Below are 15,803 nucleotides of genomic sequence, written 5' to 3'. Positions count from 1 at the left end.
CAGAGATGGTCAAGGTTCCTTTCCACTTTTGATACTTTTAATCATGTAAGATTTATCTTAAATTAGCTACCCACCGAGTGTGGATTTATTAATAGCAGAAAGGATGGTGCAGAAGTGCCTGTGTAAGCTTTGCCCACACCTAAGTAGCATAGCTCTCCCGACACACCTCATCCCAGATCCCTGCCAGTCCAGTCCTAGGTCATTAAGTCCATTATGCAGAGCACTTCCTCAGTAACTAGCATTTAAGACACTGAGCTGGAAAACTCATGTTTACCAGGACAAGGGATACATCACCTGAATCCTGAACATAGCCGATAAAGATGACAGTACCAACTTTCATTTCCAAACCTTCCCTATCTCTTAGGTAGCACAGGTCAAGGGCACACTTAATAGCTAGCTATACATAAAAGGTTGTTCACAGGGATGCCATTTTGTAGTGTAAAGAACTTCAGTATAAGTAGTTACACCTCTTCCTATGATTGGCATTTTACACATTTCATCTGCTTTCACCACTTCTACGAAAAGTTCTCCACGATAAACTACATAAGACATTCAGTGATGTACTGAGAGTGTTACCATCACTTAACAATTATAAAACGCACCATAACTCAAGTTGGATGTTTAGTATAGTAACTCAGCCAGATTCCGAAGGCTGAGTAAGCTGAGGGGAGCGGGCAGGGCCATGGAGCAGTTCCAGTCTTCTGGCTCATGTGCATAGCCCACTGCCGCCTGGAACGATTATGAGGATCTGTTCGTCACAGCCGCCTTGGAAGTCAGCCTTCATAACCAATTTGGAATTTTCTTTGAATAATGGTCTCACTGCTGTTGTGTATACCAGTGAGTTAAACATTTGCCTGAAGAGTTTATTCCGATAGACTTTCCAGATAATCTATTTTTATTTCCGTTGATTGCTACCAGATTCCACAATAGCTCAACTGTTCACAGAAGAATGTGAATGAGGCCCTGAACACAGCTTTCCCAACCACTACCCACTCCTGTGGGTAATATACTCTTCTTAGTCAATACTAGGAAAAAAGGTATTAGCCCTCTAAATTGAATCCAAGTACCTTAATTTCACTTAGAGATGTTTCTTCAAACTCTTTATTTTTGCTTTAGAGAAATGTTTTTCAGGGGAAATAACTTTGACCCCATTTTTTGTAATCTATTTACCTCCAGCAGTTCTTTCCTGCTCCTGTTATGTCGAATGAAGCTGACGTTAAAGTTGGGTTTGGTTGTACATATTATTGACAGGATGTATGTGACAGCCGTCATGAGCAGCAAAGGACATGCTTCCCCCTTGGGGTTCTGAGAGAGCATCGGTCGTGGTTGAATAACTTTTCTGACCCATGGGATGATTGAAATATAACTTTTAGCTTTTCTGAACACAACTGTTTTACTCCCTGGCCTTAGTCTCTGGGTATTGCTTCTAAAAGGATCTTGCTTTCTGGATTCTTACCTAACTAAGTGCATGTGTTCCCGCCTCTTTACACGGGCTTCATTCAAACAACCTTAATGTCCCAAATAATCTCTTTCTTATGGCTTCATATGTGGTATTTAATTAGAGGGGAGAATTATATACCAGTAGTTACTAACCCATTCAAACAGTCCCCCTTTAAGAAAGCCTTACTATCAGTTCCCTTGTTGAACCTCTGAAAGACTTCACACGTTAATAGGCACTTTCCCGACTTATGTGGTCTGAGCTGAAAATATTGTATATGGTAGTGACTCATTTTCTACAGTGCTGATAGAACCCTGACTTCTTCATCAAAATTAATATGTAGTTTTTCATGAAGCATTTCTACAGAAAATGCCTATCCAGGAATTTGCCTCAGTTACCACTATAATGGAAATGTTTCTTGTGATTTGGAAATAGATACAAGGTGAGGATCTCTGGCCAGATAATGGTCCACCAAAAAAATATTCCTGTAGAGGATTTTAGTAACCAAACAGAAACATGCTCCATTTTCAGCCACACCTTCCTTCCTATACCTCCTGCATGCAGAACTACTATTCTTGCTGCTCATTTGCTCTGGGAATGTTTTATCCAAATCATAGTAGTTTTTAATAACAAAAACAAATGCCTCAAACACCTTGGCAAAACATAACTCAATTAGTTTCAGATCTGTTGCGATAAATACATCTAAAAACATCTCTATGAAAATCACATCAGTTCTGGTATGGTCTTTAAAAACAAAAATGCCATCTGCCTGAAGGTGAGAAGAGGGTGAGAAGGGCCTAATGACTTTGTGTCCTTCCCACTGCTGTGTTTCTGTACTAATTAGAGCTGCCATTTTATGTCTCTGTGTTTGACATCACCTCCTTGGATGAATTCAAAGCAGAGGTTGAGGAATGGGGATCTTTTTTCAAAGCAGTAACATTTTAAGAACTAGGTTTTTGTTACTGTATTCTCTCTTTTTCACACACACACACACACACACACACACACACACAGAGCTCAAACAAACCTTGACACAGAGAAAGGAAGAAATTAAGCACTTGTCCTATTTTAGAAAGGAAAAAAAAACACAAAAAAACTAGTTGTGTTGTGTGGTTGTTGTTGTTTTTTTTCTCTGCTGGTCCCAGCACTCCCATTCAGTACCTCTTGGTACTCATTACTTACTTGGCATTAATGTGGATTTAAAATCTAATTTCAAAGGATTTCCTCCAGATGTAGTTCTTGTATTTATCAATAATGCAACCTTGGGAAATATTGTTCACGTAAAGCATTTAAAGGAAAACACCACAGCAACATAATTTTTCTGTGTGTGTGTGTGTGTGTTTGTGTGTGTGTGCTTAAGTTCAAACAGTTTTGTCTCATAAATATGTAAATCTGGTCTGCCTGTTTTCCTATCCCTGAAGCACACCTGAATTTTGTTGCCTGTCTCATTAAATCAACAGAAAGAGCTCAGTGAGGCACAGAGCACAAGTTTCTTGGCCACAACTCCTAGAACCGGATGTCTAGCAACTCCCAATGTGAAATGATGAAGCAGAGACTGGAAGACCACCACCCAGAGCCTTTAGTGACATATTACATATAAGAAACTGGTCAGACCCTATTTTCTAGTTCAATTAATGCAAATATCAATTTTACAATAGATTTAACAGAGGGTCCATGTTATATAGGAAGCCAATAGGAAAAAACACAAGAACATCAGGCCCCGCTCCTGAGTGATGCGTCCCTGTGGGTGACTCAGACCTAGCTCAGCAGAGTTATTTGTATCACTGATTCCCAAACCTAGCCAGGATTCAGAACTGGCTGAGAAGCATGTAAAAATTCAGATGTCCAGGCCTGGCCCCTGAGAAGAATTCAATAAGCCAGGGGCATAACTGTTAAGTACAGTTTATTCTATTTGAAGAGTGTTTTAAAGCTTATACTCGGTGTTTATTTCTTTAATTATGAAACCAGTTGTGTCTTTACAAATATATAAATGCAAGGATTAGTTCATTATTGGGCTTCTTCATTTTAATAATTAATAATTAATTATTTTGTTACTGTAATTGCTTACTATTTTGTGCGAGATTAGGAGATGCTGTTAATTGTATACAGTCGGTTCAATCTATGGTAAGCTAAAAAAAGCAAACATAAATCATGGTTGTATTTAAATTTGGAGACCAGAGCAGAAACTTTTAAAAGGTACCATTTTCCTCTGTGATAATTATAAGTAGGTATCCATTTTTTTTCATTTCTTTTTTTCTATTCTCCACTCTGCATTTCAGGGACTACTTAGTATATATAACCCTAGAACTAATACAGACTGACTTGTATCATCTTTACATATATCTTACCAATGAAAAATTATTTATGGGACAGGGTTAATAGTAGTCTGACCACATCTTTTCTTTCTTTAAAAAAATCAAGCATAACATAGGGAAATGCAGGGAAATCTAGTAGTAGAAAAAATACTGTACTATGAACAAGTTCTCTATTCTAGTCTTAACTTGGTCACTAACCATGTGGCTTTAAGGGGGGATGGGGATCTGCATGTTTTCACCTGTAAATAGGTTCTTAGTGATTGAAAACTTGCAAGTTCCCTTCTGGTGGGAAGAGTCTACATCAGTGATGGCGAACCTATGACACGCGTGTCAGCACTGACACGCGTAGCCATTTCTGATCAGCGGCCGCATGCCGAGGATGAAACATTTGCGAAATAATGTTTTTTTCCTCAAAGTGACACACTACCCGAGTTATGCTCAGTTTTTTGGCGAAGTTTGACACACCAAGCTCAAAAGGTTGCCCATCACTGGTCTACATAGTTTCAAAATATTAAAATAGCCTAGCTCTCCACTAAGTAATGCATGACCTCAAAGAAATCATTCCATCTCCTGACCTCGGTTTACTTCTCTGTACATCCAGGCAAGATAGATGTAAAGAAAAGGGGTGCACTGTAGAAAACCTGGTCAAATATACTTTGAAGAATGGATGCTGTTGTAACTCTGTGGCTTAAATATGGTTTTGAAAAGCACATGTTTTATTTGTACTTATTTCTAACCTTGCACTAGAATTGCAAAAAGAGGTCAGTATATTATCATGCTAATTATTTTGCTTAGCTATGAATAAACTCAAGTAAGGGACTGAGGCCTAAAACAACACAGAAATGAGATTAGAAGCTTGTGTTTCCATTTTGGGTTACAAAATTAGAACTCTTTAGAACCGTGGTCAGCAAACTGCGGCTCGCGAGTCACATGCGGCTCTTTGGCCCCTTGAGTGTGGCTCTTCCACAAAATACCATGGCCTGGGTGAGTCTATTTTGAAGAAGTGGCATTAGAAGAAGTTTAAGTTTAAAAAATTTGGCTCTCAAAAGAAATTTCAATCGTTGTGCTGTTGATATTGGCTCCGTTGACTAATGAGTTTGCCGACCACTGCTTTAGAAGAATATGTAACCCCCAGAAGGTTCCTATGCACCTAAAGTCCTGAGCAATGTTAATACAAGTCCTTAGCATAGCAAGCAAGAATCCATGATCTGGTCCCTGCCCTACATGGTCATCATCTCCAGCCACACACTTTCCACCCTCACCTTCTACTCCAGCTCAGTCTTCCCTCCATGCATTAGTGCAAACCTTGCCCATTGTCCAGAAGGCGCTCTCCCTCCTTTTCCGGTGGCTAGTCCCTATTTTACTTTAATAGTCCCTATTTTACTTTAAGGTTCAGCTCAAACAGCACTTCCACTATCTGGCCGCTCCTCCAATCTGGGTTAGGCACCCTTTGTCTTGCCTTAACTTCTAGGCACACATGTATTGTGCTATTTGTATGTATTGCACATGTACCGTGATAATATTAGCCTACTGTTCTGATGCTCTCAGTAGACTGTGAGCTCCTTGGTGGCAGAGACAGTTCATTTCTGGACACCCAAAGTCCAGCTCAAGCGTAGCTCCAGGGGACACTCATTAATCTCAAAAGAAGGAACCAGTAGCCAGCATCTATGAAAGACCTCAAGTCAGCATTAGGAATGAATTTCCCTTTCTCCCCACCCTGCCACTTTCTTTCCATGGTTTGAGACCCCAACCTGATACCATCTACCATGTTGTATTACCCAAGTCTTAGATCGAGAACATAAGGAATCACTTAGCATAGCACTGTTAGGTCCAGTAATTACTAACCACCTGTGGGACTCTACATTTAATGTAATTAAAATGAAATACTTAATTCCTTAGTCACTAGCCACTTTTCAAGTGCTGAATGCCACTGTGCCTAGTGAATAAATACCATATTAGACAGCTTAGACAGAAAACATTTCCATATCCCAGAGGTCAGCACTGACCTAGGGGCCCCAGAAACACCCTCCCAGTAACAAGATGAAAGAGCTGGAGAAAATGACATCAGAATGGAAACAGTCCGAACAAAAGATACTTAGCAACCTATTTATATGCACATGAAGGATTAAAGCTGGGCAGCTGCTTCTTAGTCAGAAATGTTTTTATTAATGTTGTTTTATACATACACAAGAGATAGATTAAGATCACCTTCGGAGCAGCTTTTACTCACTGATAATTGTAAGTTATATTTATAATTAAAATGTATTTATACTGTACTTATAAACCTATTTGTTTGACTTCTCACAATCTTTTTTAGAATCTGGGAAGATTACAGAACATAATTAAAAGATTTCAGCTTTCATATTTATCTTAGCTTTGCAAGAAAATTATAACTAAATTAATGGTGGTTTTAAAAAATAGGTTTAGGTAGGTCTCTTATCTCTAGTAACAGGAAAAGCCTCAGCCCATGGTTTAAAATTTTACAGAAGTCATATCTATTATTTCACTTACTGTATCGCCTCTCCAATGTTTCTGAACAACACAAATTTGGAACCAATTAAATGGTTTACTCAATAGGATGTATGTGCATTGTGTTTGCATGAAATGTATTTATAACGATTTCTCAGTGAAAGATGCAGGCATGCTTATCTCAGAAATTTGATTTTTTTTTTTCTGAGCTCAAATTGACTCATAACTTCGGCATAACTTGGTCTTTGGCATAACTTTTATGAACATTAGTACAAATGAACATGACATGTGCACTCTGTAACATCTGTTTTGAGACAAAGAATAAATATGGATAATACCTATGTTAGTGACCAACAAGTGAACCAGAGAGGAGGCACTGTTTCTACCTTTATTGTGAAATATGATGGGATGTTTTTGTACCTAATCTGACATATGGATTATAGTCATATCAGAATGGAATTCATACAATTGTGGAAATTCAACAGTGTTAAAATTTGCTTGGTGCAATGGAGGTCTTTTAAAGAAAGGCATAGTGTGTTCAAAAGCCTAAGCAACATAACATAATGAACTATTGTTTCTTTCTGCCCAAATCCTATTAGCAGCTTTTAATCCTTAGTCTTGACCTCGAAAGGGTATGAAGGGTAAAGAAGAACTGCATCCATCATGCTGTTTGTCTATTTCTGGGCGATACTTGGTGGTGAGCATACACATCTATGGAAGGAAAAGCAGAGACAACTGGATACTTCATTGTTGTGCCTCTTCTCTCTCCCCTGTCCTATAGGAAGTGGTGTCAGATGAAAGGCATCAAGGTGGACAGCTACTGGAAGAACCAAAGTTGCTGCATTTCAAAGGGAATACCTTTAGTCTTCAGATCTCTGTCCTTGATATCCCCCCATTCCTCTGGAGAATTAAACCATTCACTGCTTGCCAGGTACTGGCCAAATGGGTTTCTAGTAAAACAGCTTTGCTTTAACCAGCAAGTGTGTCACAAACCCTTGAAGAGGGTACTCTTGACTTTCCTCCTCCTTTAAAAGTATGGATATAATCTCAGAACTGTCAGAGAAATGTAACAGTTTGGGCTACACACGGGTAATTAAACATATTAGCATAAATTTGCAGGTTTCTAACTGGTGGGAGAAAGGGAGCTTACAACTTAAGTAATGTGACATGTCTCCTCTCTCATGTTCAAATGGTTACTTGACATATGTGGAAGGCAGTAATTTAAAACTTAGAGCAAGGTTTATTAGTTGGTTTGTTTTTATTAAAAATCAGTTCATTATAATATGTTGTTTTAATCATGTTCAGCAATTAATAAACTGGATGTCAGTGAGAAACCTCTTCAGGGTGATTCTGACTTGTAGAGAGCTATGGCTGACCAGGTGGGAACAAAAGGTTTATATGCTGAAAATATGAATTGCTTGCTGCCAATGAATTGGGCAAGATGTGAAGAATTATAAATTGAGAGGCAAAGAAAGGGTAATGCTCCTTAGAATCCTTTCATAAATATATATATATATATGTATATATATATTATTGTTCATATAACTATATATATAATTTTTTTTAATTGCAAAATGGCTTAGAGTCTCCTTGGATAACTTTTAGGGAATTGGAGTAATTGCTTAGCATAAAAAGATCTCTTAACATATGACTCTGCCACTGAATTCTACGGAAATTCCCAGTAAGGTTTGTCATCATTTGCAGCCAGCTGGTCTACTATAGTTTCTGAAGTCAGAGTCCCTGTGCTTCAAGTGACCAGACACTTCCTTAACTCTGGAAAGGCTTCTGGTGGACTCATATTGATCTGGAGTCACAGGAGGCTTTCAAACTTCTTCATTCTGTCCATCAGCATCACCTGCACAGCCCTTTGCATTTTTTTTTTAACTTTTCATCCTTGTAGCATTCATTAAATTTAAAAAAAAAAATCTTGCACAAGGCATACCAGCTTGTCAGAATGGGAACAAGCCAAACCACAAAGAGAAAAACCTTCACTGCATCATAAGAGTTAGAAAAAAGCTGAACTGCCAACCCTTTCAATTTCTAAAATACAGAATTTTCAAATTAGACAGGGCCGTACATTCCTATTTCCTTTTCAGACTTTTTGTTACCTTGGGAATTGCCTCTCTATGCACAGTTTTAGTGCATTCAAAGGAACAATAACTTCTCTCACAGCCCTGAATGATTTTGGGGGGCACATTCAGCATCTTTGCGCATGGAGGGATGTTTTCTATGGATGAAGATTTTGTTTAGGATGTCCTAGACCTATGTGTCTGTTTCCCAGAAAGCAGTATTCAAAGTTTCCAGTCCAAATTGAACATTAGGATATTATCAAAACAAGCACTAACATTCATGTAAATTCTTCTGTATTAATCGTTATAGGTTTAAGGGTGTCACTTCACTGGATCTAATGCAAGTGACTCAGTCCAAAGTAACTATTAAGTTTAACGCTTTGAGATAAAAAAACTAGGTGAAAGAACCATAACCTTTTAGCAGTACTTAAACAATAATTCCAACACCAGGGATTTCTAAGAGAACCCTGGGTAGAGAAGGCTTTGGGGGTTAAGTGCCTGCCGACCTCAGAGGATACAACAGGGCCAGGCAAAGCCAAAGGGCATTGGCTTACAGGAAACCCAACACGCTTTAGTGTTGGAATGGGCTGGATTGCATAGAGGTTGTGAACATGTATAAATATGCTTCTGTAATTGAGCATAATTCTAGAGAGTTTTGGAAGGCCGAGAAACAATTTACTTTTCCCTGTACCAGGAGGCCTGCCACTGAGTTTCCATTTCCATTTCATTTTTCTCATCCACAATGGCTTTCTGCTTCATTCCTCATCTCTCTCTACCATCCCTACCACCAATTTTCTTGCCCTTGTCACCATGGAAATTTCCCAGCTTGTGTGACTACAGAGTGTGCTTGTCTTAATGGCCATGCTGAGCTTGCTCCCAGGCATCCGATGAAAGCACTTTGGGGAGGGTTTGTGTTCGGCCTGCTTGAACCTCATGTGCACTGACATACTGGGTATGGAGAACAGAGAATGGCTTTGCATTAGGACTTACTGGAAAGGAACTAACAGAGCTACTGTGGGATAGAAAATCTCAGGACTATTCCTGACATATTTCATGGGTCTCTTCTGCAAATGGAAATCTCCCTGACACCGTTCAACCTCATACATGGAAGACCTCTGGTATCCTTTACTTCTTATTCCCCTCTCCCTTTCTCTAACTTCAAATCGGGGATCTGGGAATCAACAAATTCCAATTGGTACCCAAGGCCTAGTCTCCTAAGAAACATTCCCATTTGCTTCTGGGAAGGGTAGAGTGTCCCAGGAAGGTATCAAACCTAGGAGGTATCTAGAATATTCCCTCTATCAGATACCAACCAGCCACATGAGAAATGTTTTCTGAATGCTATGAGTTCAAGTTTGGGTCCAGAGCTATGGGATGAGAGCCTATGTATAAATTTTAAATCCTGTTGGTTACGGTTCTGGGGGGTTACATTTTATGGGATGCTATGCTACAGAGCCCAATTGCTTATGAAGCCAGGTATGTATTAGAGGACAGGGAAGGCTATATATGAGTTCGTAGGTCTGGCTGCAGTAGCATCCATCAAATTTGATTCCAAGAAAAAATGAGGTCCCCAGTGCTAGTCCTCCCAAAATCGTCATCTCAGGCTTTTTAAGTCTCTGCCACAATTAGGGTTCTGCTATTGTGCCCTCCATAGATTAGAAACCCTCCCCTAGGAGGTAAATAGCTCTGCTCTCCATAGGTCCCCGGGACCTGACAGCCATTTAATCATGGTTTCATTTATTCCTCACTGGCTGTGGAGTGGAGAAGCTGTAATAAACAGTATACAATAAAATATTAATTTATTTTTTAAATCCTACAACACATAAAGTCAGGCTGTCACCTCCCCAGCATAAAAGCAGCTGTCTTTTCAGCAGGCTATGTATCTTGGAGAACCCAGTGTCTGTCTCCTGCTAGGATATGATTTACATTCTCTCCATCTGCCAGCAACCTAATTATAATGGGAATCAAAATGAAAACATTTCCGGAATTCTTTAAACACTCATAACTTTGCTACACTTTGTCCTCCCGTATTACTTTCCCCATAATTCCTCTCAGCTCAGTGAGCATCTTGGTGGCTTTTGTTTTTTGTGTTTTTTTAATAAATGCGAACAAAGATGATTGCCCTGAAAACACACTAATCACAGTGCTTCTAATTCTTTCTTTTTTAAAATGTTTTGTTGAGTGCTATTGGCAGCTGCTACTCAAGTCAACAATAAAACTTATTCTTTTGATCCTTTCTTAAAATCAGATTTTTTGAATGTTTTGATTGTGTGCAGTGGAATGGAAAGAAAAAAGGATTTGTGTGTGTGTGCTGATTCTCATATCTTTCTGGAAGGAAAGATTATCTCTGAAGTGGGCATTACTCTCCTACCTTTCTTCCAGTATTTTCAAGAGAAAATATAAGAAATTTAGCAGTAATACCAGAGAAGACATTTTTCAATAAATGGTCAACAATGTCATGGCGGGGGGTGGGGGGTGGGGTAGGGGAGAGGGTAAGGCTAGGGGCAGGTAGCTTTACCAAGGATTCACATCCACTACAAAAAAAAAAAAAGTACATTTGTTTAATAGCTAGACCTTGAATTCGGCTCTATCTGGACCTGTAATCCAAGAGCTTATATTACACTGTAATGATTTAAATTGCAGTTTTAGAAATAAAAACTTCCTTAGCTAGCTTAGTTAGGCAAAACCACCTTAGTTAAGAAAAACTGCCTCTTAACCAGAGAGCCCTATGTTATAGTTCCTTTCATTGAAGGGGATGGTGTAAAGTAGCTCTATAAACATTTAGTGGTTTGAAAAAGAGAGTTCATTAGAGGGCTATTAAGAATAGGGCAACAGATGAGGGGAGCCCTTGAGGGCCAGGCAGGGGACTGGGTTTAGCATGGTAGTCATCAGGAGGCCATTCTGGTGCCCCCGTCCCAGCAGAGGAATCTTGTAATGGGAGGTGATCTGGTCACATCGGGGCCCCCACTCACGATTAGAGGTAGAAGAGAGACCACAATCCTATTTCCTAAGGAACACCACTCAACTGCTTTCTGTTGTCCTTATCAGTGAAGCACTCATCCCCTCACTAGCTCTGTATAGTGGAGACTAAAGGCAGGAAGATGGTGAACTAGGTTACCACAGTTAGCTATAATAAGGTGAGAAATGAGGATCATTAATGGAAATAGGCAAATTGTGGAATGCCAATGAGAATGATATGGTGATAATCAGTTTTCAAAAAGGTAGAGTTGGCAGACAAAGTAAAGGCTAAATACAAAGATTTGTAATGATTAGCCATATAATGCCAGTGATGGATGATAGTGAAATAAGTACTAGGGAGGTCACTATTGGGATCCTCCACAGAGAGATAGCAATTGGGCATACATGAGCAGTTGGGACCTTCAAATAGGCAGAGAGGGAAGTATTGGAGGCTAAAATATGAAATAAGGGTTACTTATGTTTTGCAAAACAGATGAAGGCTCAGAAAGAGAAGAACAAAATGTTGGAATGGATAACAAGAGGAAATGGCAGAACTTGCAAACATATTATTTTATTTGGGATAGGATTTTGTGCAGGTTCAAAGTCATTTTTTATGGTTTTAGGGAAAATTACTTCCCCTAAAGGTTGCTGGGAGGTGCACCAATCAGAAGTGCCCTCTGCTGCCATGGCTACCAAGGTGAGATCAAAAAGTAAAAGCCTCTGTAGAGGAAGAAAGTGAGAAAGAGATGCCGTTAAATGGACCTGTGCTGGCCTGCTGGTGGTATAAGAAGTTGTGGCCTAGCCAAGAGCTCCCTTCGTGACCATTAGCTCCGTGCTTCTCCCAGCATTTCCCCTAAAAGAGGACAGTCTCCATGTGGAACCCACTATTGGCACCTTTCAGTGTTGTCCAACTTATATCAGTTTTTAATAGAACTTCTTCAGATCTACGGAACTTTATTTAGAGAATTAGAGAATTATTTTGGTCAAGAAAACAACAACCACTCAAGCTATTTCAAACAATGAGAAACTTAATTGAGGGAGTTTGAGCTTACAGAACCTTTAGAAAGCCTGGTAGAGTCAGAGAAAGCCACTGATGATATTACGAAGCCAGCAAATTCATGACTTTCAGGAAAACAGCACTAAACCAGATGGTTCTCAGGGGAACGTTCAGAAGCCCCTGCAAACCTCACGTGTGCTAACAGCTGACGCCTTCTGGCTTTTGCTGATGTTAGAGGGGCAGTGATGGCTTCAGCTCCTCCTCTACCACCCAGTCTAGCACAAGTGCCTCTCATTGGCAGAATGGAAATGTGAACCCCATGCTGGCTAGAGAGTCTGTGAAATGTAGTTTCCAGGCTTCCAGCCCCTGCCATGCGGGGGAGAACTGAGGATGGCAAATGGTGTTGCATCCTAACAGCCCACATCTTGCACAAGATTGAAGTCAATGAAACACCACACACACACATCAAAAACAAACAACAACAAAAAACACCACACGGTGTCATGCACATAGACCTTTTCTGAGCTCTTGTTTCTACTTCCTGAGACAAAGGTCCACTGCCTTTTCCTTGATTCAGGATCAAGAGCAAACAAATAAAACCAAAACACAAAGCCCTTCTATTTCTTGCTGGGATGTGGGGTTAATGCTTGAGTGTTTCTCTCATACTCCCTGAAGCTGACTCTCCTCTCTTCATTTGTGTAACTATTTAAAGTACACCCCTCCTATCCCCCCCACCCCCAAAAATATCCAAAATCAGGATCTGTGAGACTACTACAGGAAAAATTAGGAAACAAACAAGTGTGTACAATAGAGCTCAGGAATAACTAGATAACTCATAGTTCCTCAAAGGGAGTAGACTGAATTTTAATCATGGCCCCTGGTCTTATAACACATGCTGGCTTCACTACCAGTCAACCTTCAGAATATCTAACTTCCAGACCACCTTTCAATTTTAGTATTATAGAAAACTACATTTATGACAACACCTAAAAGTGCAAATTAGTGAGAGCAGAGAGAGAAAATTGAGGATGAACAGTACTAGAGGGTGATCAGTGCCAAGGACCCAGCCCAGTATAAGTAGGCATGAGAGACTTTTTAGTAAATATTCTAACCTCAGAATATCGACTGACCTCTACGTCACGTTATCATAAAGTCACATGCCTGAGCACACTCCATTCGGTGCCAGGCACTAAGTGGTAATGGGGTAAAGGGTGACCTATATAGATTTTACAATCTCCCTCCTCATATAGTAACAATTGTTTTTGCCACTCAACTATCTATACTCCCTTAAGAGTGGGGACCAAACCTAATTTCTTATTGTTTACCTAGTAAGTGTCTGCTCATTAGCTGGAACCATACACAGAATTGTGGGGTAGATGAACTGAATGAAGAGTTGGCAAACTAGACTGCTGTGGGGCGGCCCATTGTGTTTGTGTCTCTCTCTGGGATGTGCATGTATGTATGTGATTTTGCAGTAGATATAATTTTCATGCTAGATACGTTAACAATGTTGTGTTCTGTTTACACAACTCAGCATGAGTTTGTGGTATGGGGACAGGTTCTGGGCAATCAGTTCTGTAGCATAATTTTCATTTCAGTGAGAAAAGGTATCATCCTTCCCCAGGCTTGGGTAGGAAAATGGACCATAGCAGTGTTCTAAGAACCTTTAAGTGGAAAAGCATTCTGAATCGTGTTTGATGCATTCTTTTTAATTGTGTCACCAAGTGAAATCTGAGCTCTTGCAGTGTGCTTGAGAAATTTAAATGTTATCAATTGGAATTGACATTAATTACCTTTGTGCTGCTTGGCATATGCTGGAACATTATTTCTACAACAATTACGCCAAAGTCACTCGGGCAATTATCTCTGTTGCAATCATCGTCATCATCACCATAATTATTGCTATTAAGTCTCCTCTGAGCCAGGTTCTGCACACCATAGCCCTCTTCTCTCCCTGTCTCCCTGCAGGAAGTCCCATTCTCCCGCGTGTGGTGCAGCAACCGGCAGCCCCTGCACTGTGCCTTCTCCCTGGAGCGCTACACGCCCACCACCACCCAGCTGTCCTGCAAAATCTGCATCCGGCAGCTCAAAGGCCATGAACAGATCCTCCAAGTGCAGACATCAATCCTAGAGGTGAGAGCTAGGTCTACAGGCCTGCTGACCCCATTTCTAAAGGACAATAAGAAAAATATACCTATCACAGTCATGCTGCTAGTGTACAGGTAGCACTAACTCTTTTAATCCTCATTATTGATTGACAAGTCATTTGGCCTTTACTTTGGCAGCTCTACCTTTTGAAAACTGACTATCACCATCTCACTCTCATTGGCATTCGTCAACTCTTTTAATCCTTATTACTGATAAGTGAAAAATATAATTTTTCTCAGACTTTGAATTAAACTGAGCTTCCCACTGGTCAGGGAAACAACCCATCAGAACGCAGGCTCTGTGAAGGGATCTTTGGGGAAGATACAGAGCTTTTTATACACAAAACCACAAGCAGTCTAACAGTAGTCCATGGTAGGCTTGGAACATCATTTGAAATGCATTATTAGGTCTCTGTACAATTGGGACACACACGTGCCAGCAGGAGGCACAAGGTTACCACTGTGCAATTTTATGTTGCTTCTGACTAGTTTTCCAGAAGTCAGTTGCCCATAGCTGTCATTTCTTCTTCAGGGTCTTGGCTCCTTGTTGTCTTACAGTTTCTCAGACCCTCCAGGTTCAAGGTTCTATGCATCTCCATTTCCATTAAACCTAGACTCATCAATACAATAATATAAGATAGAGTAGATATTAATCTCATTCTACAAAGTAAAGAAATGGAAGTGCAAAGATGGAAAGGACCTTGTCCAATGTCATATCACTACTGAAGGGCAGAATTAGAATGGGAGTCACAGAAGAATTCACAGTGGGAACTTTTGTGAAAAGATACCTGATATCTGCCATGATTGTGATAGGCATACCCTCCCATTGGTTACTTGAGAGTAGCCGAGGGATAGAATCAGGGGAGGCATGTGATGCTTTTTAGCAATTAATTCTAAAGTAATCCCTGGCTAGTTTAGAAAAGCACATACATTTTATTGTTCACCTATAGAATGTGTGTGTGTGTGTGTGTGTGTGTGTGTATGTATATGTGTGTGCACATACACATACGTATATACATATTTATGTGTAAAGATATAAATAATATATACTTATTCATTTCAACTTGGCAGAAGATTTAACACATTTTGTACACATACAATTCAATTTCAGAGGTGGGTTTTTTTTCTTTGAAAATTTGTAGCCTTATTACTTATTACTTCCCTCCGTTCTCATGTCAATTCATTGTTCATGCAAAATGAGTATTGCTAATTCCCCAAATAGTTTTTCTGAAGAGCGGGTGACTTTCCAAAGGACTGTGCCTCAAAATTGATAGCTGTCTTAACTGACATGTTTATACAGTATTTGCATTCATTATGGCCAATTAGCATTATGTGGTAAAGTAGTTTTGATAGGGAAGGTATATCCAGAAACCTAGGTGGGATATTTTTAGAGTATCTTTCTTGAACAGC

The 15,803-nt window shown here is 39.8% G+C and overlaps 1 protein-coding gene across 1 annotated transcript in view; it reads left to right on the top strand.

The window, feature by feature from the left end:
- UNC5D (unc-5 netrin receptor D) overlaps positions 1–15,803 on the top strand; it is a 502,716-nt gene that overhangs the window by 469,991 nt on the left and 16,922 nt on the right. The window contains exons 14-15 of the mRNA XM_008146184.3: positions 7,004–7,153; positions 14,215–14,379. Of these exons, the coding sequence (XP_008144406.1) occupies positions 7,004–7,153; positions 14,215–14,379 (315 nt within the window). The remainder of the gene's footprint in view (positions 1–7,003; positions 7,154–14,214; positions 14,380–15,803) is intronic.

Source organism: Eptesicus fuscus, chromosome 8, assembly GCF_027574615.1.
Source record: "Eptesicus fuscus isolate TK198812 chromosome 8, DD_ASM_mEF_20220401, whole genome shotgun sequence".
NCBI classification, from domain to species: Eukaryota; Metazoa; Chordata; class Mammalia; order Chiroptera; family Vespertilionidae; genus Eptesicus; species Eptesicus fuscus.
The sequence above is the reverse complement of the archived record's forward strand: the minus strand, read 5'-3'. Positions and strand labels throughout refer to the sequence as shown.